Here is a 24000-nt window from a genome sequence, read left to right as displayed (position 1 = left end):
CGATGACGTCACGTGAATTCAAACAAAGCGTTTTTCTGTCATGGGGCCGGTTGCTCGAAGCCTGGTTAGCGCTAACCGTTGGTGAAGAGGTGGTTAAAATAATTGAAATAACAAAAAGGCTGTTGGTAGACAGCGTATTGATTTCACATCTTAGTCCTCGTATCGCGCACTGTTTGCCGCATGTTTTGAATGGTAAATTTCACTGAAAAAAGTCGAGTCTACATTACGAAAACCTGCCGTATCGTAAAGCAAAGAAACACTACCTGCTGCGTAAGTTGTCTCCGTGCTAAAAGCTGCTGTTGTTGTTGTTGTGTCAGTTGAGCAACTTGCTGCTGTTGCTGCTGCTGCTGCTGTTGCTGTTGCAGAAGCTTTTGTTGTTGTTGTTGTTGCTGTTGTTGTTGTTGTTTCAAATGTAGTTCCTGATATGCCTGAAATGACTGCTGCAAAAGCGAACAAGACCAAAAACTTACATGGCTTCAAGATATGTAGAGCATAGCTTTCGATCCCCTTCACACCCTTTGGCTATAAAAAAGAGCTTTCGCTTTTTAACGTTCGGTTACTAAAAGGCTTAGGCATTTCGCGAACGAAAGAAACAGAACCCGATTGAGTATCCTTCATTTCGCCGAATGACGTAAAAACCTATTACGAACCGCAAGTTACTGCAAAGTGCCTGACTTTTTAGTGAGGCAGTTCGGATTTATAAACAACTAGAACGCACGTAACGATGAAAACAAGCATATTATTTCCTTGTTTTGTTACGAGAACTAGCTGTTAGTTTTCGCATTTAAAAAGCTTTTTTGTTTACAATGAGTGCTTGTTTTATCCCGGCGCGAGCACTTCACTCTTTTATTCTTGTTGAACTCAGAACTCCTTATTGATACCCTGGTCCTCGAGGTTTTTCTTGAGCCGCGTAAGAGCCGCGAAGAGGCGAAGTCAATCGAGAAGAGAAAAACCTCTGGTTACCTTGGACTTGAATCTCACTTTCTTGCAGACGCCAGGGTCAGGATCTGACCCTCAGGCTCAGAGTGATTGATATTTTTTACAAACACGCAAATCAAAATGATTGGTTCGTTTGACTGGTAATACTGAGGGGACGCGTGATTGCTAAGTTGCCCTTGGTTCCTTTTGTAATTATCAATTTGATGCGTTTGACAGCTGGCGTCTGCATGAAAGTGAGACTCGAGTCCAAGGGGTGATGTCTGATTTCACCCATAGATCACTTGCTTGTAAAGCGCATTTGAATATGCCAATAGAAAATGCGCTATATAAATTCATTACCATTTTCTCTTCTCACCGCTTCGCGACTCGATCGACTTCGCCCTTTTCGCGGCTCAAGAAAAACCTCTGCGACCAGGGTACCTTACTGATGACAATCATTAAAACGGACCTGAACTTAACTCAACTGTAGGGCGTTGTAGTCTTAAAACTGCTAATGTACGCGAAAGTTAGTTCAAATTATTTCCCAGCGTTCGACACTAACTTTCTTGCTAATTTGTCCTTTGGGCAACCTGTTTTGTTTTTTTGGTTGCCTGTGGCTTTTTTTCGGTTGCCCACCTTCTGAAGACCTGTTGCCCATTAAAACTCAAAGGAGGCTTGTAAAAATGTCAATTTTGTGTAAAATGTGTGTAAAAATGGGTTTGACAGGCCAACGCGACTCATTCTGTGTGTCCATGGTGTTCTAGTAGCCTTCACAGTATATCTTTAAGCGATTTCCCTTTTGTATTAGAGATCAAGGGAGATTCCTTATTTCTTAAATATCTCTGATATTAGGCTGGTTTTGAATTAAATGCCATTTGTTGAACAGTATGTTCTTTAAGCCTTTCAAAGCTTGTTGAAATTGCGTGACGAAAGGTAGAGTTTTCTTCTGGGCTTGTTCGAAAGCGTATTTGGCCGTGCGAAAACTGGGTTCGATTGTAAGAAACATTCTTTTTGAGCGGAGAAAGATGGCGGATACGAATATGTTCCTCCTTCCAATCTGTTTTGAGGTTTGTACCATTATATTTTTAACAGAAAAATAAATGACACCAAAGAGATGTAACGTTGTATATTCCTTTAAATCTTGTTTGCGGTGACTACGTCATATTACTAGTCACTTTCTTCGTTGCAAATCAAATCGTTCCGCAAAATATCAGTGGAACAACAATTCTGATTGCCCGATCGGGCAAGTCTTAGAGTTGTTTTACTTACCAACTGATATATTTCGCTTACCCCGAGCAATCGGGGCAAGCGTAAGTGTCGAATACTGTAAATAATTATGTTACTGTTAAAATAACTAATTATGCACCTGTCCCTTTTCCCTCGCTAATTTTCGAAAAAAACGTTTTTATGGGTCAACGCACGTGCGCGTAATTGATCCATTTTGACAATATAACGCAATATACCATATTCGGTATTGGACTGGAACTAGCTTGCAATGGAGGCTAATGCGGGGGAATATATTAAAAAGTATTTGCATTTGAAAATATTTCCCCGCATTAGCCTCCATTGCGAGCTAGTTCCAGTCCAATACCGAGAATACGAATATTGTCTATTAATGATCAGTAAAATGACACGTAAAATTTATTAGTTACTTGACCATTACCAAAAAGGGGAACAGTTCCCAGTTTCCCCCGATGCCAGACTCACAACGTTTCTAATTTCTATTGAAAGATAGAGTTATCAAGGGTCAACCGGCACTTGGACAAACTCGCTTAGTTTTCCTTAAGAGTCTTGGTCGACGAACCCTTGTTCAAAAGTGAAACTTACCGCAGCATTGTCTGTTTGATCCATGGGAAGACCAGGCATATTGTGAGCACCAGCTCCCACTCTGCTAAATACCATACCCATGTTGGATGCCACAGCGCTCTGGGCACTAGATACCATTTCTGGGTTTTGTGCCAGGCCTGGTGTTGTGGTGGACATCAGTGTAGCCCCATTAGTTAGCAAGGATTGCTGAGACACCTGTGCTTGTTGCAAGGCAGCATTCGGCTGTTGAAACTAAAAGTTGTAGGAACATCAAGGTATGTGTACAAAATGATCATTTCCAAAAGAACTTCAATCAAGCGTCACTTGGACATAAATGCAAGGCATTATCGGAGAATAGGGGATGACATGAATGAGATCATATATGATGATGACAGTAATGATGATGATGACGGTAATGATGACTGTCCATCAAAAAAACAACCCTATAATCGATCAAAACGATGATTAGGAGAACATTTATGTCGACGGTCCTAACAGAAGTGAACAAAAGCTACTGAGTAGAAAAACGGTTCCTGATCTGGTGGAGATCTTGTGGCACAGCGCTCCAATTCTTACCTGTCCGGTTGCCATGGCTGTTCCAGCAAAGCCCTGCTGAGATTGCTGCTGTTGCTGTTGTTGGGTGGCTTGCGGCACCTGTTGCTGTCGAAGCTGCTGTTGCTGCTGTTGTTGTTGAATAGCTTGTTGTAGGATGCGCTGTTTCTGAAGTTGAAGCTGTCGTAAAAATGAAACTAATTTTCACCTCCTCTAAAAGCAAACAAATATTTTTGCCACCAATCGAATCTGAAAATTGTTCGTCAGAGGATTTTATGTGCTTTTGAAAAAACGAGGCCCAGTAGTTAGATGTCATCTGGAGACCGGAACGTGAATAACGTACTTTATTATGTGGCTACAATAGCACGCGCGCTCTGATTGGCTGCTGAGCGGGCAAGATTTTCTTGTAATCACCGGACATTATGAAAAATTTCCTCGGCTCGACGGCTCTTTTGAGTTGAGACTAAAAGCTACGAGCGCGTGGGCGAAAACAACAACAAATATGGACAAAGAGCTCCTATATTTTCAATAACTGAAAGAAAAACTAGCATACAGATAGAAGAGAACCACAACGAGAGCGAGTTTTAGTATCCAAAGGACGAAGAACCAGCCAAAACTGAGCCAAAAAAAAGGCCACATAATAAATAACTTATAAACCTCGTCCGTTCGGTCATTACAGGGAAATAACACCAAGGCCTCGGTCTGAGATTTCCCTGTAATGACCGAACGGACGAGGTTAATAAGTGGTATGTGCAGGTATGCGTGCTTGAAAGAAAATATTCACAACCACACATTCTAAGCTACCTTTGCAACTTGCTCCATTTTGTGTTTCTGGACAACAGTCTGCAAAAACAAAAAAAACTTACAGATTATAGTTTTAACAATTCTTGGGCCTCTTGCACTTGAAAGAACCATACAGTGCTATTGGTATCAAATTTTGCTACCGCACGAGACCTTACCTGGTGGAGATACACGAGAAAGCCAATCTTGCAAACTACTACTACTAACCCTAACCTGGCACAGGACATAAACATTTTACACGTTTCACAAGACCAAAAATGTTAGTATGTTTCAATTTCTTTATGCCAACGTAGCCAAATAATTTGTCACAAACGGAGAACTAAGGAAAAACATTTTCCGGTTTCAAGCAAGCTTATAGACCGAATGCAAAAATGGCCGCCAATAAATTATCCTTTTGTCTTTGTGAAAATTGTCACCCTAACCTCGTTTTACAACCGAAATTCTTTCAATTTTAGACGTGTTAACGAGGCTAGTCAGGCTGATTAAGACAAAGACAAAACAATAATTTGTTGGCGGCTATTTTTGCTTTCGGTCAATTGGGTGTTTCTCTTCACTGGTTTCCCTTTGGCCATAGTTAAATTGTAAATTAAAGGTGAAGTAATCGTAATCTTGCATACCCTGATTCCTTCCACAAATTTGGTCTGAAAAATATAAGAAAAAGACAGATTGCAATAAATAGGGATTGACAAACGTGATTAGCTTACCCCACTCTCCCACCCTGGCTAATAATACTCATCTCGATCCCTGACAATAAGACACTTATTTGCCTGATAAATTTACTGTAAGCTTCACATGTAGAAAATGATGAATCTAAGGGTGCGTTCGATTCACCGTATTCCGGAATAGGAATACATGAAATATAAGTTAGAAATCCTTCGTTTTTACGGAGATTCACGTTAAAATTGTCAAACATCGGCTAAAATGCCATTTTAAACAGATTTTTATTATCCTTGCTTCTTCGAAACGCGCCAAACATACCGTTTTAATCATCACGCCACGTATTCTTATTCCGGAATAGGGTCAATCGAACGTACCCTAAATAATGTCGGTATCACTGTCAGTGAACACTGTATTACCCTTAAATGCAGATTTTCTCCCTTAACATAATAACACTTTTTAAATTTAAAAACATGTTTTGACAGAAAGTTCTGTCATCTTCAGTTTAAATTACAAAGTACAGAGTTGAATATATAGTGTGAACCAAAATGCTAATATCTATAAGAACAAAAGGAAACATGACAATGTAAAAAATTATAAAGAAAGTTTTAAATTAACATGATAAAGTTGATGATTAAGAGTAGGTTTCTCCCATTGAATATGAATCGCTTCTTTTATCTTAAGTTGGAAGGTGGTAGAAGCGTGATCAAGGATGCTGAAACAGTCATTACAGCACAAAGTGCGGCAATGCTCAGAATTCTGTAAATGTTTAAAAACGTGCGAGGTCCTATCACTGAAAGTGTGCTCACGCACGCGCGTGGAAAAATGCCGGGTAGTTTCGCCGACATAGCTGGCACTACAGCCCGCACACAAAAACTTGTATACCACACCTGGGAATAGCTCGGCAATAAGGAGGAACGATTAGCCTTGTGGAAACATTGTAGAGAGAAACACAGTAGTGAGATACAGTAGTTTCAAATGAATGTAACCGGTGTCTACTCAAACGACGCAATGCTTAGACAAATATCTGAGGTTGTCAAGATTAACAATGTAGATGAAGACTCATTGATGAACTCTAAAAACGAATGGAACTATTTCCAGATTCCGCGTGCTGTAATCACGCATGGACGCGTTGTTCTACCGAGATGAGAAGTCTCGTGATGACGTACATGAAGTCTGAGAAAGCGTGGACCATTCCAATGTCTCTTACATGAACGATATAAGTATTTTTATTTTTAAAATGGCGGACGACTGACGAGGATCGTAGATCGAAATATATTTCGGATTCCCGCGAATTTTTTCGGTTTTATTTTTTTGAGAACAATTATTTTACAGTTCTATTAATTCAATTAAGTGCGTCGAACGTGTACAGAAGACGTGATGTCTAGTTACTCTCGATATTCAAACACGTTCTTGGCTTCGATATATGAGATTTGACAGAAGCCGGTTTCTGTCGAAACATGTTTTTAACTTTAAAAAGTGTTGTGTTGTTTCTAAAAATATCGATATGCCTGCTCCTATCCAGACTTTAACATAATAGTCTTCCTTCGTCGTGAAATTATCCCCTTATCCTCAAGGAAGACTAGATCACGAGGTAAATTTTAAAATCTTGACACAAACTCTAAATAGGTGTTTCTTGAACGCAAGAAATACGTAATACAGGTCAAATTCAAATCTTGCAACTATCTTTAATGGGACCCAACAAAGGCTGTGTGCACATCCATGACGCATTAACCGCGGGTCAGAACCAACTGTGTCTCACAAGGCTCAAGGTCTTTGACGAATCCTTTTTGCTGCTAGTAATGTATGTTAGATCAAAATCTAATGAAGTTTATTTTAATATTGACCTGCTCAATAGGTATTAATCCCACAAATGCACGTTTTCTGGGACTAAAAATCAAAAGAAGTACTTTGACATCACACTGAGGCACTGGTGGGAAATGAACACACCCAGCCTGAAAAGGAAAAGTATAAATACAAATCAAATCATCGTCAAAATTAATTTCATTCTCAGATTCAACGAGTGTGAATTTGAATATGTCTCATTTAATTCTGAACGTTTTAATACTGTCAGGCACAATGTTTTTGCTTGGCAACACTTAACATGATCATAAACTATTTTTACATACCATTATTATTATAACCTTACGGGCCGCTCAGAAACCTAATTTAACATTTACTCCTGCACGTAATTCCAAAAAAACGGATATTTGACAACAAAACAGTTTCTGTAGAGATGACCTGGGAACCAGAACTAAATATATAAATAATATTATACACAGTGGTCTAGACAAAACGTTAGATGACATTTCTGAATTCTGTATACACGTACTGTAACAAGTGCAATAAATGCTCAGACAACATTTTAGATACAACCTGTAAGACTGACTTATCGTATTCCCAGTTTATCCCTTAACTTATATTCTTACATATCCTAGTATTATATGGACTTTAATCCCTCCTATATTATTGCATGTTATCATTCTATGTCTAAACCTAAATATATCTCAAGTACTATATGTATATGTAATCACATGGGCCCGACTGCAATTAAGTATTCATTTCACGCGTATTTTCAAGGGAAATTTGTAAAACTTTAAAAATACAAGTGAAATTAATCCTTAATTGCACGAGGGCATATTGTGATTACATTTTTATAGCACACTGTTCAATGCCACGTGCGACAAATGACGATCACCTTTACATGTTTTCATTCCGTTAATATTCAATTCAATAAATCGATGCTGTCAACAGAAATATGGCTTAATTCAATTAAACAGTAATTTACATGTGGAAAAAAGCAGTTTAAACACGAAGACGCACTACAAAAGGCGAGGTGCCGTAGGCACAAGCAAATGATACATCAATCAACTGTGGGCTATGGACGCAACCGAGCTCTAATTTATGGCAATGTGCCTGTAAAATGTCATAAATATTATCTGTCGTTCTTTTTTAATCCCGAGTCCTTTTTTCTCGCGCTAGAAATATCTTTTAGGGCTTCCATTTCTGTGTTGCTGCTTGTTGATCACTATCTTGGATAATTAATCTGTTGTGCTTAAACGAATTCGACCAAAAGCAGAGCGTGAAGCCACCCCTTTTATAGTGCGTCTTCGTGTTTAATCAGAGTCAGAATCTGGAATAAAATGTAACCTCGCTTGCTCTGGATAAGCAACTGTTAACGAATCAGGATCAAGCGATCATGCCCTCTTGGTTACCAAAAGTACGCTCGTGATTAAGAAAAAAAATGCCCACCGTCTCAGCCAATCAGAATTCGGTAATTTTGCCCCATACGTGATAAGGACTATAATCCACCTTTTATCCCCAAAGCGTCTATGCTCATAATTTATCGTGGCAGTGGCCAGCTCGAGAGCTTTACCTTTGGCCACGGCACACATTTCAATTTATTATTCTGTAAACATTCCTATACTGTTGTTAATGTAAAGAATGTTTTTTCTCATCGGCTGTGTAAATTGTGATAAATAGTGCAAAATAATAAAAATCTTGAATCTTGAACTTTGTTAAGGCCCATGCCAAAATCGGTTTATAAGTACTTACAAACTTGATTCCCTGAGATGCCATGACTCTGTAGAGAGCTTTTAAAGATGCTGGATCATTTGCAGCAAAATGGAAGGCTACAGTTTTGGAGTTCTGTAGAAGAGGCCCAAGACTAGACTGGAAGAAAAAAACCCAAGGAAGAGCTTTAAAATTGATAAGAAATCATAATTTTCAACAAGATGTAATGCGAAATGACCCGCTGCAGGTATCAGTATCACAAACGCATAAATTGTTTTAGTCTATATTTTTGTCACATAGATTTAATAAATTTCCACCTTTGCTGTAATTTTGTCTGTCAGACAATGGTACGGCTAGGACTCAGATATAACACGAGACTGTGAGACAAGTTTTAAAAAGTTGACTATACTTTCTTACGTTCTCAATCACTGCGTTTCAATGATCCTGACAATTACTTGAACAAAATGAAATTTCACCGAGCACAGAACAGCAGAATAAATTATTACTGACTTACCAGCAGATTTTGAGGAATGAGCTGCATAATCAGTTTTGGGGGCCAATTGTTCGATTTGCTACAACATAATAAAATGCAGGATTTTTCATGAGTACTCGCTGCAGTGGTACACGAATAATAACTATGGCACTTTTAACTTGTAACAACGGGGGCAAACCCTTTTGAAAGGGAGGATTGGAGCCCATTTTGTAAAAATTTATTCATTTTCCACGAAAGGAAATTGTCATTGCACTCTAAAGGATGAGAAAACAAAATGAAAGTAAGACCTTGAAAGTAATATTATTTCTGTAGAAACAGTTAGCCTGCGAGAGAGCTTGCTTGGTTATTTTCTTTTCCCAAAATTTCATTGTCATCTTAGGCCTATGCGCAGACCAGTAAGCTCGGGAGGAGTTTAATAATTTAGTAATGATCATAATGCCAGTCGAGCATTTCAATGAGAATTTTGGGCAAAAATTCCTGTACACTCAGACAAACTTTGCTATGCACCGTTACACGTAGATGTGTATTCAACGCAGAAACCAAAACACTCGCAGTAGACCGTCCTGCCATCTGTATGTGCACTTAATATTTGACAGACTTTTAACTTTAAAACTTCTTCCTCTGACATTTGACCGCGAACTCAAAGATCTTGTTTTCTTTTATAAATGTCTGAATGGTTTTACTGATCTTAGTGTTTCTCATTTTGTTTCTTTTGTTTCTCACGGCCGAACCAGACAAAGTAATTCTTATAACCTTAAAACTCCTGTATGTAAAACTAGCACTTTTCAGGCCTCTTACTTTAATCGTATTGTTAAGCTCTGGAACTATATCTGTAAATTTTCACCCCCTACCAGTTTTTCAACTACTGCTTCCTTTTGCAACTTTGTTACTGAGCACATATTTCACCTTCTGCACAATCACTTTGACATTTACTATCCCTGTACCTGGTCAATTGTACGATCCTGCCCCTGTCATCCCTAGTTTTTAGTGTCTTTTAAATTTAACCGTGTTTTAATTATATCATGGGCAGTGCCTCGCATGGGTCCTCGCGTCCCGTTCGCACCTTCCCTTTTGACCTTATCACTTCGTATCACTTTGCATATATATTTCATTTCTTTTCGGTTATTTATTTTTTGGTATGTAACATGGTCGCCAGAAGAACCTCGTAGAAGAGGACGTCCAAATACTACACTAAAAGACGTCCTGAAAAGCGACACTGGGCTTAACAACGACGAAATGAGAGCAGCAATGGCAGACAGATTGATCTGGAAGAAGAATTTCATCATGTCACCGAACTGAAGTTCGGATGCACCTACTACTACTACTATGTAACATGTGTAATGGTCAATAAAGTTGTTAAAAAAAAAAAAAAAAAAAAAAAAAAAAAGACTCAGTTTTTCGTTTTGTGAAAATGCCAATCAATTTTGCAGGTACTTACAGTGAGTCCCCAGGGACAACTGACATATGACAAGCCAAAGAGCGGGTTATTTTCTGCTGGGGTCCAGCAGGGTCGCGAACCTATCAGAAATAAGACTGGTTGAATCTTAAAGAGATGCAATACAAAAAATGAAAAAAACAACATGAGGCATGAGAGGTTGAGAGTAAGAGGAGACTGTATTGTTCACATTGCACAATGTAGTTGCAAAATTAGTCTTATCATGACATCGCTGTAGGGTCAAATCCGTCTCCAAACAGGTATGTTGATCCCTTATATATAAAATCAGTGTAAACAAACCATCTACAGTAACAAAGGAATACACAAGAAAACGTAAAAACTCGTATATATGTGTTGCAGGTTAAAGTTGATCTCAGATCACTACGGAAAGTCAGTTATCACTTTACTCACAAATTACTTTCCTTTGTCAGATTGTTAGTATTCTAGCAAAGTCTTAAGTTTCCTTATATTTGAGGGAAAATCGCCACAATTACTTTGAGTAATGATCTTTAACTTGAAGAACCCAGTTACAGTTTATGCTCCTTAGAACAGTTACAGGTTATTTTACGAAAATCGCTCACATCTAATTCCACAAGAGAAAAAAACCGGATGCTTTAATTTGGTTTGTTATCATGACTAATAATGCTGCCTTGTTCTTGGAGTATTTTGCATAGCGACGTAACTAAACTTTTAACTCGCAAGGAAATTCCGCTGAAAGACATTTGTACATATTTCTCTGTTTTGTCTCTGCTATGGTGACACGTGGCTGAATGTGGCTCGTTCAGTATTCTATTTTATTCCCTATTCCCAAATGGCACATGTGTTGGCACTGTTGACGATTATTTTGTCCTTCAAAATCAAGAGCCCATTTTCTTGTGAGCATTCCTCAGTGCATTCTCGCTGATCTTCTTCAGATAAATTTAGGCACCCTTTAACTTCTTCACTGTTTTGCTTGTTTAGATTTTGTGACGTTCTTGAACAATAAGCTCATTCATCTTTTTGGAAAAGTACTCAGAGTTCACATAAACATCTGCCGGCAATTCCATCGGCGGCCATAACTTTCGATAAGTTGAAAATTTTAAACCCTAGGAGTGACATGGAAGAGATACAGACCGTAGGTACTAATAATGAAAGGGATAGATGAGTTCAATGGGCTAGAGAGGAAGATTGGAAGTAGAGGGAGGGAGGGAGGGAGGGGAAGCATGGAAGGAAAGCGGGAAAAGATGAAAAGAGTAGGAGAGAATTTAATCAATCTCTCTTTTTTCATTATTTTCTTCTTGATCCCCCCAAAAATCAAGGCCCCATTTTTCATCACGCCCCTCCCCCCCCCCCAAAAAAAAAAAAGGGAAAACCCTTTTTAGACAGTTCATACTTACTTGAGTACGTACTGTATTATGAACTGCCAAAAAAGGGGTTTCCTAGGTTGAGACAGATAAACCTGAAGGGTACATGTACTATTTGACCTGCAACGGATACACGTATGTCAACATAAAACTGTACGCATACATGTACACATCATATGTGTGTTAAGTGTATAGTACGCGTATGCAAAGTTCCCTTATCTTTGAGCTGCACTGTACTTCATTAATCACTCCGGCAGGCATTTTGCGTTTTGACTTACTGTGTCTTGCCATTCGAGCTGTCCCGTCCAGGCTAAGGTTCTTTGTGGGACTGGTGTTGGGTTACTTTCATTTCCTGGAACGTTAACTCCTGAAACTATTTGCTGTGCAGGACCTGGTAAAGTAGGAGCAGTTATGGGGGGTTGCGAGGTGACTTGAGGCCAATTTGGCACTGTAGTAATCATTGACTGGGGCTGTGGCTGAGGTGGTGCCTGCGTCTGAGGCTGTTCAGAGTTAGGTGTTCTGCCATGAACTGAACAGTACAAAGCACAATGAAAATTAAAAATTAAAACATTATGTTAATTCTTGCACAGAGAATAAATTGGACTTGAATAAAGCCTTTGTCCACACAGGACAATAGCTAACCACAAACTAAAACCATTTGCATCATAAATTAAACTGTTGCTGTACATATTATTGGTTGTGGGTTAGTGCACTGTCCATTTTTATCTGCAAATAGCACAAAGCCAACATTCCTTAAAATCTTGATCACGCATTCGGAATGCAATGGTGAAGTCCACTCGGGCGTCAGCCATAATTATATCGAAAGGAAAGAAAGGAAAGGAAATTTATTTAAGTGTCTAGTCGTTCTAGCGCCGCAGCACTAATTGTGGACACTGTAAACAGAAATTAACAATTAACACAAAGCAAGTCAAAGGTTGGCTTTTGAGGAAAGGGGAAACCGGAGTACCCAGAGAAAACCTCTCGGTGCAGAGTACAGAACCAACAAACTCAACCCACATATGACGCCGGATCTGGTCGAACCCGGGCCACATTGGTGGGAGGCGAGTGCTCTCACCACTGCGCCATCCTTGCATGTTTCGAAAGAGAAACATTTACTTTCAGGTGTCAAAATGTTATGTACTACATGTCAACAGTCACCAAAACTGAGGGGTGGACAGCCACAATAATTATGGAGCAAACGTTGAGTGTATAAACCTGCCACTTATGGTAGGGAGGAAACCGAAGATATTACCTGTAACATACGGATTATTTTTATCGAACGAGCCACACTAAGAACTCTGCTGTGCCAGCATAAATTACGGAATGAAAAATCACACCTGAACGTTCACATGTGTATCCTGCTTACATGTATTTGAGGACAAAATAATACTTACCACGGAATAACTAGCATTGCCACATTCAATTTGCCTTTCCCTACACCATTAGTACATCAGTCATTATGAATCATTGTGGGTGTACTGTGATAGTACATGAAATGCAACCTTAAGAACAAAATGATAAACTAGATATGGCCGTGTACATGTAGTTTGCAACCCTCTTATTCTGCTTATAAGGCTGAATACAATCATATTCTGTGAGGTTCTTTAGTATTTCCTACAAACTCTTATGAAAGCCTAACATGTTGCTTTTTAAAAAAATCATTGTTTTAATATTTTTTATCATTCTAAATATCCTGAACTCCACATACTTGCAATGCTCTGTAAGATTTCCTGAGCTTTTTGCTTAGCTGCTGAAAAATTGCCACCCATTGAAGATACAGGAATTTGTGGGGCCTAAAGGACAAGAGAAAAAAGAAGAAAAAATTATGATACTTGGCAATAAAGACGAGCAAAACCACATTCTTACAATTAACATGCCATAGATTGTCATCACAAACTGAGAGATTTATTATCACAATATCAACTTAGTTGATATAATTACAGTGTAATAAGGGTCCAGCAGCTAGTAACAAAATGGAATTCACAAATAGCAAACATGGTAAATCTTTAATTGTACAGCTGTACGTAGCTTTTTTCACTGTTTTCTTTATTACAACTCAACAAATCAACAAATCCACATTGGTAATGGTAATGGTAATGACTTTATTTTAAGAGGGTAGCACGTAACAGTTTAAGTATAACTGATGACCCTGTGGCCCTCTATAAAGTAATCTAGTCAATACACAAGGTTAACACAAATGAAGATAATAACAAGGTGATATATATATATAAGTTAAAAACATATTAGAAAAGTACATATATACATCATAATCTTAATAATAAAAACATACAAAAAATTTCATTATCCAAATTATAGAAAATTCATATTACTATTTTGTTTGCTAAGTAAATTGTTTATAACTTTCTTTTTCAAGGCTAATTAGCACTCTTTAGTTCTTTTAAGTCTTTATCCAGGTTATTCCATTCTTTAATTGATCGTACAGTAAATGTTCGCCCACCTTCAGTTTCATTTTTATAACGTGGACAATTAAAATTTAAGTTACTAAAGCGGGTACTTCTATTGTGGGTGTCAGAGTTTAACTTTAGCATTTGCTTCAGGTAGACCGGCGTCATTCCTAAGATTCTCTTAAGGAGTAAAGAACATCTAATTGCATAAGATTCATGGTAAAATGGTATCCAGTTTAATAAGTTAAACAGTGAAACAGAACGAGAGCGGGGTTCAGCGTCCAAGATGATTCTTGCTGCTCTTTTCTGTAACTTAAAGATGCTATTTATATTTCCTTTTGATGTTGATGTCCATATATTGGCACCATAAAGAATAACAGGCTTAATCACTGCTTTATAGTAAATTTCTCTTTGGTTTCTCCTCAGATATGGGCTAATATGTTTCAGCAGGCCAATTCGTTTTGAAATCTTTCTAGCAAGGATTTCACAATGATTTGTGAAGTCAAGATCTTCATCAACCTCGATTCCCAGGATTTTATGTGAATGGACATTCTCAATTGGTGAATTGTTGAGAATTATAGACAGTTGATCTACACTGCTGTTTTGTGCTAGATGTTGCTTTTCCATGCGTTTTCTCAGTCTCTTGCCTTTAATAAGCATTGATTTCGTTTTCTTCTCGTTGATCATCATTTTGTTCATTAATGCCCACTGTTGGATACTTTCTAAGTCTTTTTGAATATTGTCATTCATTGGTGTGATGTTATCCCATCTTGAACTTGATATTAATGTTGCATCATCGGCGTAGATATTCATATTTGAATTTTGGACGTAAAGTGGGGCATCATTTATGAAGATAAGAAAAAGCATGGGGCCAACTATGGTTCCCTGTGGAAAAAGTCGGTTGATTGGTAACAGAGAAGATGTACATCCGTTCACTTTCACACATTGTTGTCTGTCTGACAAGTAGGAGTGAAACCATTTCACTGCTGAATCACTAAGGCCGTACATCTGAAGTTTCTGCAGTAAAATTTCGTGATTTACGAGGTCAAAAGCCTTTTTGAAGTCGATTGAGATCATCCCAGTTACCTTTTCATTATCCATGTTAAAAAGCAGATTATCTGTTAACTGTATAAGGGCTGTTTCTGTAGAGTGGTTTTCTCGGAATGCAGATTGATACGTAAAGATGAGATTGTTTTCATTTAAATAGTTTGTGAGTGACTTCGTTACGTGTCTTTCAAGAATCTTGGAAAGCACTGGTAGGACTGCAATGGGTCGATAATTATTGACATCATCTCGAGGTCCATCTTTGTGCAACGGTGCAACTAGTGCAGTTTTCCACACACTTGGAAAAACACTGCTGTCAACTGAGATGTTCATTATTTTCACCAAGGGGGTTTTTAAAGCTGGTGCATGGCCGGTAGATTTACTTGTTGGTAATTTATTAATATATTCTAGAATGTCTTTCGCAGTGATTTGAGGTATGTTGAAAGGTTCCACGTCAGCTGTTAGTCTTGAGGTGATAAAATAACGAAGCTTTTCGTTGACGACATCTTGGGTGTTACTTACATTTAGGCGTGACGCCACATTGACAAACATCGTATTGAGCGACTCAGCTATTTGAACTGGATCATCAATGGTGCCATGGTCTGTTTTTAATTCAGTTATTTTAAGTTCACGTTTTTGTCTTCCGCTGAGAGCCTTTAGAGCATTCCAAATGCCTTTTGGATTTCCTTTGTGCTTTTCTATTGATTCCTGGAAATAATTCCTTTTTGCTTTTTTAATTAAATTTGATGTTTTGCATTTAGCGTGTTTGAACTGATTCCAATCTGCTTGAAGATTTGATTTTCTGGCAATTTTGAGCAGTTTGTCTCGCTCTTTTATAGCAGTGGTTATCTGTTTATTTATCCAAGGGGGCTGATGTTGTCGTTTAACACGCTTCTCTTTGAATGGAATGAGTTCATTCAGAACTGTGTTTACCTTATCTTGAAAGGCATTGAGAATGTTGTTGATATTGTCGTGAATGAAACATGTGTCCCATGAGATACAGTTTAGCGAAGCCAGAAGTTCATTAGTATTCATGTTTTTCGTGTCTCTGTACTTGATCTTGATGTTGTTTGTTTCCTTACGTTTCTTGGTATATTTACGGCAAATAAAAACTGGCAGATAATCCGCTAGACCAATATTGGGCACCAATAAATGTGAGATAAGATGCTCGTGCGAGGTATAAACGTGATCTAGACAGGTTGAGCTAGCTGGTCTTGTCACTGATTTTACAACTTGCACAAGCTGCATTGACTTGAGCGCTTTCGAAAGTTGATGGTTATTATATATTGGCTGCTTTAAGTAGTCAATGTTAAAATCACCCAAATACATTACGTATAATACGCAGTGTTACGAATATCGTAAGTTCGATCGAATCCTGTCCTTTTGTCCATCAGTTGCCACACCGTTGCCAAGCACCTTAGAAATGTTTTCCATTCTTTCCACAGACGCATTACATTTTAAGCCGGTGACATTTGTTGATCAACAAATGTTGCTGCTGTCGCTCAACAAATGTTGAAGAGTGTGTCATGCCATGTTGAAAGTTGAAATATGGCATTCAACACGTTGAACGTTGTTGAGCGATGTTGAATGAAAAACAAAGACCAGCTCTATTCCGTTTAACATGTCTGTGCAACATTGTTCAACATTGTTGAGCAACAAATGTTGCAGGATGTTTAACCATGTGTCATTGGCTTTGAAACGCCTAGTAACTACATTAAATTGTAAACATGTCATTTTAACTCAACAGAAGTTCTAATGAATCAATGTCGTGAAGCATACAGGAACATGGTAAAAGCAAACCTACATGTAACAACCTTGCAGGAAAATAGATAATTTATTACTAGGATATAGCAGTTTCAACAGTGATCTCCTTTCCATGGACATGTAAAATGCAATTCTTCACAAGATAAAGGCTAGCTTTTCAATAACATTGCAAGATTTGTTAAACTCAATCAAAACTCTAACATCATGTTGTTAGTTGATAAATTCTTTTTACATTTAAGTTGACAGTCTCCATACCTGACTGATTGCAACATTGGGTGTTCCTCCTGGCACTTGCACGCTTGGCACCGAAACATTTACATTAACCTTATTTTGCTGCAATGGTTTTGGTGGTGGGAATGGCTGACGATTACTTCCACTTGGACCTCCCGCAGTCAGTTGCTTCTTCACCTGTTTTTCTGGACTTTCATTTACTTCAGGGAATAACATAGAAGTAAAAAATATAGAGGATATTACATGGCCACCCCAGTGAGTAAGCCTGAAGTGAACGAACGAGGCAGCTTTCTAGCCTGGAGGACACAATCATTTTTCTTCGCAAGGGAATGTTGTAGCTGCAACATTCCAAGTTCTTCACTGAACGATTTCGAATGTGTTTTTTGTTGCGTGACAGTGAAAACTATCTTCAGTTCAGGATACGAAGTGAAATGAAAAACAGCAGGCTCTAACGAACATACCACGCTTCTTAATTCCTCCATTTGCGCATAACCACAATTCCTAGCGCCTTTAACCACAATCCCTTGCATTTTGAAGAAAAATGTGTTCTTCTCCCGATTAGAGAGCTGCCTCTTTCGTTCGCTTCTTCATTGCAGATTCGTGAGATACTTGAATTTCAAGTCGCGTTCTTTGTCCTAAACATCACCGAATTTTTTCACACATTGTCGTCGGTTTACTCCCTGAGAATGGCTTTTTAATGGGAAAGGATAAACAAGAAAAGAGTCCATCATGGGTAAGACCTAAAAAGAGGCGTGGCCGTAAAAAAGATGAAAAGAAGAAATAATAATAACATTCTTGCGGTTCGTCCCAAGGGACTCTGCAGGGCATCTCTTGTGTTCCCACTAGCTCTTGTTATCTGCGGTTTTGCGTCTTGACACGTGGTGGATCAAACAAAAGGGAGTGAAAAGTTTGTATGGAGCGAAAAAAACCACGTTCGTTTTAAAGCAAGTGTATCCTATCTCAGCGAATTGATAGGGTATGAAAATTCAATGGATTGTCTTGAAATTTTGGCTGAGGACTCCTATGATATCAACCTAACATACCGTGTGAGGGATTTCCTGAACTCCCACAGTGGCCTTCGGCGTAACCCTTATCGCTAAATTTTTGATACGCATATTTGACACAAAATTTTCTACAACCAATCGGAATATCAAAAAAGCCTCACACAGTTTTGACGATAAATGCCTTGCGAATGACATTATTCAGAAGGCTGCCCTTTACATTAAAATTCGATACCCTATATGCTTTGAAAAAGAAGTTGAAGTGAACTCAGAAATGATCAACATACTCGATACCAATATTAATCTATTCCCTTTTATTTCCTCTCTATCCAAGGGACTGGGTTTCACTCCAACCGCAGAGAGAGAGCCTTGCAGGCTGCATCAACTTACGATTGCGAGTTTCAATCAGTTACGTGAACCATTATTCTTGGCGCTTATTAAAACCATCTCAAGAAGTAGATGATCGTATCCTCAAACTATTGTTTTCTTTCTTTTCTCGAGTGGGGTCCAGAAGGGGGTCTAGTTTGGGGATCGACGTTTTGTAAGACAAATTAAAATCTCCCTTCAATTCCATGCACGAACCGTCGTTAAATTACAAGCATAATTGAACATCTCCCTTCCCCTCGGCAGCATTTCTACCATTTAGGTAAACTAGTATCTACATGTACCACATACCAGCGGTCAAGGTACCAGAAATAGGCTTCCCAACATTAGCATCTGCCACACCTGTAAGTAAATCATTAGAGATCACCCAAGTTAGTGTTTGAATAAAAATAATTTAGAACAAATTCTTATGGAAGTGAAGAATGCTTTTTAACCAGTATATCACAAAATTCCTATTCAAATGTTTCAGAAGTACTGTGTTAATAGACCATTTTTGGATTCTCACAGCTGGACTGGATCTAGCCTGAAATGGAGGCTAATGCGGGCAAATCTTTTGGAATGCAAATTAATTTGCCTGCATTAGCCTCCATTTCATGCTAGATCCAGTCCAACCGTTAGAATACGAAACTGGCCTATTATTATAACACTTGTGCCTGGTCTGTTGGAGAGGCTGACAACTGTAAGGCTTGTCATTGTACGCTGTAATGTCCTATGAACAACCAGATAAATCTCCTAAACGTGTACAGGTGTAGGGCCATTTATACAGTAGAAAATTAATGTCAATGTTACAGTATTGGACAGCCATTAGTAGGCTTACCAGGCAAATCAAGACCCTGGATACAAACAAGATGGTGGGGATCTTTGGAGTAATCTTTTGACAAAGCACCTTTACTTTCCACCGTAAGAGACTGCAAAAAATAAATAAATAAAATAAACAAAATGTTGTCTACAAAAAAAAAACAGTGCTATGTCTACTACACTACAAACAGATACCTGTCTTTACCTTTTAGATGAGAACAACAAAAACAATTCTTGGCAAATTATACACTTGTAACATTATGATTTCATTCATTTAACATCAATACATATACTTGCATTTCAAGTAATTTGAGGTATATGTCATTGAAAAGCCTGCATACCATTGGCACATATCGTACAGTTTGTATTTCAAAAATGTAACATAAACAACCTAGATCCCCAACAGATCTCGTAGTAAGGAGAAGAGCATCTGTCCGATGTTTCATGTTATAAATTAAGTGATAGGAACCCCAGTGCGTGTTCAATAAATTTGCTTTGCCATCAATCCATACCAAAAGAATGCATCATCATCTACATGTATGTTGCCGTGGAGTAGAGTATAACCACATGGCGCATTCACTAGGGTGGGCCAGCCCTATCTATCACCGGCAAGCCCAGCCGCCTCTTCAAAGGTGACTGTTATTTCCTTTGAATCTCCGAAGATCACGTCCTTCCATCGCCTCATCTGCTGTCTACATGTACCAGGCCGCCTCCTTCCAGGAAGTTCCCAAAGTAACATTCTCCTTGGCAATCTTTTTGGCTCCATCTGTATTACGTGACCGAACCAGGTTAGCCGCTTTCTACGAAGTAGCTCTATGAGTGGGGGTTGACCAGCTTCATGTCCACTGTACAATTATTCATCATTCAACATGTAATCTCGCCATGTCACACTAATCATTCTCTTCAAACACCGGTTATAAAAAGCAGGAACAGTACTTGTTTCTCCTCCTGGATGCTAGTATTCCAGGCTTCCGCTCCATACAGCAGTGTAGTTAGTACAACAGCATGGAATAGTCTTGCCTTTGGTGTTAATGCTTACCTGACTATTTGTGAGAATTGGAAGCAGTCTGTTGAAGGCATCTGCGCCCCTCCCTATGCGATAGTTTAGCCCTGGGTTGAGGACTCCATTGTGGCCATGTTGCTACCAAGCAACACACACTTCTCAACAGGGATGTAGATAGAAGCCGGCAGCCGGAAAAAATCGGCGCCTATTCCGAATAAATTTTCCGGGTGATCAAGTAATTTGAGTTTTTGGGATTCACCATCTATTTTATAATTAATTTTGTAAAAAAAAAAGTACTACACACTCAAATTGTACTGACGGAGACTGGCTGTAGAACTGTCCCAAAGGTTGATTCATTACAAGGGTACATAAAACGTGATCTTGTGTGTTTGGTAAAAAGCTCATTGGCCCGTGTATTTCAACCGTGTCGTACATGTATAAGCTGAAATGTCGGCAAAAAAAGGAGGAAAAGTGATGTGAGGTACTCAGTACTCAGTGAGGTACTCGGTTTAAAGATATTCTTCAACTCTGCCGAAGCTACATGTACTTCATCAAACTCTGGCGGACCGAGTGAAAATTCAAAGAAAGTGCTATTACTAAGACAGAATCGGCACGAGACACCAAGAGAATGTCTTTCAGACAAAGTGACATTTTTTTCATTAAAAGGGCTACAAGAAATTGTCTGAAAACATCACAAATGGCCTTATGAGAGTCTTACTTCCAAAATTTTTCGGGGAAGCATGCCCACGGACCCCCTTAGAAGGGACACGCCACAGACGTGTCCATGTTAAGAGCACATTACCGTTTTTACAAAATTTTAGCTACATCCCTGCTCAACCCTTTCTAACGTTTTATCATTCCCTACATTCATTTGATGGTTAATTCATTATTGGGTTGGCTCCTTGGATATTGGATATTGTCTTCCTTGCTTTTTCTTTTAACCCTACTCTTCCTCCTTTCTGTTCCACCTGCGACACATACTCTGGTTTAATAGCCATATGTATACCGTACTCCCTTGCCTCCTGATTTCAGCATCTCTGGCGTAATCTCATCATAACCAGGGGCTTTATTGTTCTTTAGTCTCTCCACTGCTTTCTCTACTTCTTTTATGGTTGGGTCGTCCATATTTATCTCCAGTTCTTCCAGTTCTTCATCGATGTCATCCCTTGTAATTGGACCCTGAGGTGGCTCTGTATTAAGAAGGTCTTGGAAGTGCTCAACCTATCTATCCACTTTCCCTTTCTCGTCTTCAATGATGTTGCCTTTTTTGTCTTTAACCAATAGGATGTTTTTGGTCTTGTTACCGGTTAGTGTGAGTTTACCTTCTTGAGCACTTGTCTTTGGTTATTCTTTCTAGCTGTTTCTTCCATTTCTTTTATCTGGCTTTCAATCCACTGCTTCCAATCCTTCTCTTCACTGTTCCTCACCTTTCGATAGATATAGTTCTGCATATTTGGTTGTACTTTCAACAGTTTGAGATCTATCTCTTTTGCCTTTAGCTGTTCTCTGTTCTTCTATTAACTCCTCTGTTTCTCTATTAATCCACTTCTTGTGTTGTTTCACCATGTAGCCTACTGTCTCTAGGGCTGACGTATACTATGTATCGCTTTCTTGAATCTTCCCCACTCTTGGTGTACATCTTCCTGAGACTCTTCCAGGTCTTCACGCTGTGTGACTATCTTCTGCTGATAAGATTCGTTAATTTGCAAGAATAATAGATCTTCAATTCTTCATTTGCTCTTCTTCGATGTTACACAATACACAAGAATACATAATGTACATAATGCAAGTACATCATTAGTGGTTTAAGCATAAAGTTTAGAAATGCAAAGCTATAATTGCAAAATGCAAAATTGCATGTACCACAATCAAATGAAAAGAGATACAATAATATTTATATGACTACACCATACAAGATTCTTGTTCATTTATATTTTGATGTCTCGCTCAATCTTACCCTTTCAAACACCCTCTGAAGTGCAGTAATTTTTCTTGGTGCAATTATGGAGAGATGAATTCCTTTCTAAAATTAGAAAAAATATAGAATGACAAAAGAGCATGTTGGATGGTCAGAGAGCTCATATCTTGATTGGCATGCTGGTAATCAAAAGAGAATACATGTACAAAGAAAATAATTTATTAAGAAAAGGAGACGTTAACTTTGAGTAAGAGGTCAGTCAATTACGGTATTCACCGCTCAGTTTTGGCCATACAAATCAAACCTACAGCCACACATGTATACAGAGTTTGTAAAAGAAAGCAAATAGTGTAAGCAGAAAAATTAAATTATTTTAAGGAGTAGCTGGAGAGAGGACCAGAAGCAACAAAGACGCTGATGCTCGCTTTTAGGAGGGCTCTAAAGGCATCAGCTCCTGTAGGAACTTCTTTAACCCTAACCCTAACCTGAAAACCCTAAGGTAGCCAGTAACCTCTACAAATGAGAAGAAAGGAAAGTGCAGACACCAATGTCAAAAATCGCTTCAGTAGGTTGTCAATTATTTAAAAATTGGACTTTTTTAATGCTTATGATCTACCAATAATAATTGTTATTAATTTAGAAGACTTATAATGCTATACATTCTACACTGTACATGTATGTAGACTAGTATGTACTGTACTATTTAATCACAAAATCCTTGTTGTTGCACAAATAAATCTTATGGAATACATTGTCTGGTCAAGGCAAGATTATCATCTAAATTAACACTATTCTTTTGACAAAATGATTACTTTTTTGCCCATTTCTTCAGCCAGTTGCTCTGCAGTTTTGTCGAAATAGTCTTCAGCACACTCCCGACTTGGCAAACTAAATGGAGGTGAGTTACACACAACCATACAGCTTTTACGCACAATCCCCCTGTGAAATTAAAATTGCATTAATGACCACTTAACTCAAGTGCCTAAATACCGGGGTATGTGTTCTATAGTCTGGCGTTTGCCAGATCAAGTGCTTCAATTCTTTTAAGTCTCACTCCTAGGAGTCAAGGAGTTAAAATGTCTTGATCACTATTTCCCTATGCAGTAAACTGTAAATCAAGGCAAACGAAAGAAGGAGAGAATCAAATTTAAACTTTTTCAAGCACTGGTCCCTACATCCATGATGATTACTGTTAACCATTTCGATAGTGGAAAATCAGGTACTAGGAGTCTATGGGAAATTTCTGCTTCTTTTCAGAAAAACAGAAAACAAAACAGAAATAGTTTTTGTGAGTGGAAGCAAGCTCCTAATATCTCTCCCCTTGAGCATCTTCTCTCTCCTACAGATGCCTTATTGTAATCAAGTTAAAGAAAACAAGAACAGTTCAGAAAAGGGTACAGTACAGTACAATTGCACCCGAACCCGCAGAATAAAGTTATGATGTTTGTTTCCTTTAGTAGGAAAGAAATGAAAATTCCACACAGGTCATAGGGGTTGGGAGGCTTTCAAAATCAATACCCTCCTTTTATAGAACAGAAAGGAAAATACAGAATTCTAGTATTGATTTACTTGTCTGGTAAAATCAAAGTCATCATGGATTATTGAGGGCTATTTTTTTTCAAAACCAGAAGTTAAAAAAATCATAACCCTGCTCCTACAGGAGGACATAACAATATTATATGTTATTTGCCAGCTGGGAGGTCCGTATATTGAAAATCTGTGACTGAGGTCACAGGACAATTAAGGGCAGCTTTTTCAAGACCTTAGCTGGTAAATAACTTTTTTTCTTCTCTCCCCCTTCCTCTCTGAAATCACTCTTTTAAATGTTGATTCGCACCACACATGATAGCAAATGAAGTACAAACTGCACGTTTCAGAAAGAAATATTTTTATTTTAATTCTATTTCCAAACCTCTTGCCTAATAAAAAGTAAC

The 24000-nt window shown here is 38.4% G+C and overlaps 1 protein-coding gene across 2 annotated transcripts in view; it reads right to left on the bottom strand.

Annotated features, from left to right (window-relative positions):
* LOC137970684 (mediator of RNA polymerase II transcription subunit 25-like) overlaps positions 1-24000 on the bottom strand; it is a 40366-nt gene that overhangs the window by 5039 nt on the left and 11327 nt on the right. Inside the window, exons 6-21 of one of the 2 annotated variants that reach the window (XM_068817217.1) lie at positions 22879-23005; positions 22106-22171; positions 19165-19255; positions 18639-18689; positions 16987-17162; positions 13227-13311; positions 11797-12047; positions 10179-10258; positions 8762-8819; positions 8290-8406; positions 6582-6689; positions 4695-4718; positions 4081-4119; positions 3301-3456; positions 2746-2976; positions 264-437 (exon numbers count right to left, since the gene is read on the bottom strand). In XM_068817217.1, coding sequence (XP_068673318.1) covers positions 264-437; positions 2746-2976; positions 3301-3456; positions 4081-4119; positions 4695-4718; positions 6582-6689; positions 8290-8406; positions 8762-8819; positions 10179-10258; positions 11797-12047; positions 13227-13311; positions 16987-17162; positions 18639-18689; positions 19165-19255; positions 22106-22171; positions 22879-23005 — 1834 coding nt within the window. Of the gene's footprint in view, positions 1-263; positions 441-2745; positions 2977-3300; positions 3457-4080; positions 4120-4694; positions 4719-6581; positions 6690-8289; positions 8407-8761; positions 8820-10178; positions 10259-11796; positions 12048-13226; positions 13312-16986; positions 17163-18638; positions 18690-19164; positions 19256-22105; positions 22172-22878; positions 23006-24000 lie in introns of both variants that reach the window. The other variant, XM_068817216.1, reaches the window with a different exon arrangement.

The sequence above is a fragment of the Montipora foliosa genome, chromosome 9 (assembly GCF_036669935.1).
Source record: "Montipora foliosa isolate CH-2021 chromosome 9, ASM3666993v2, whole genome shotgun sequence".
Lineage (NCBI taxonomy): Eukaryota > Metazoa > Cnidaria > Anthozoa > Scleractinia > Acroporidae > Montipora > Montipora foliosa.
Note: the sequence above shows the minus strand (reverse complement) of the source record. Positions and strands in the feature narration are given on the sequence as shown.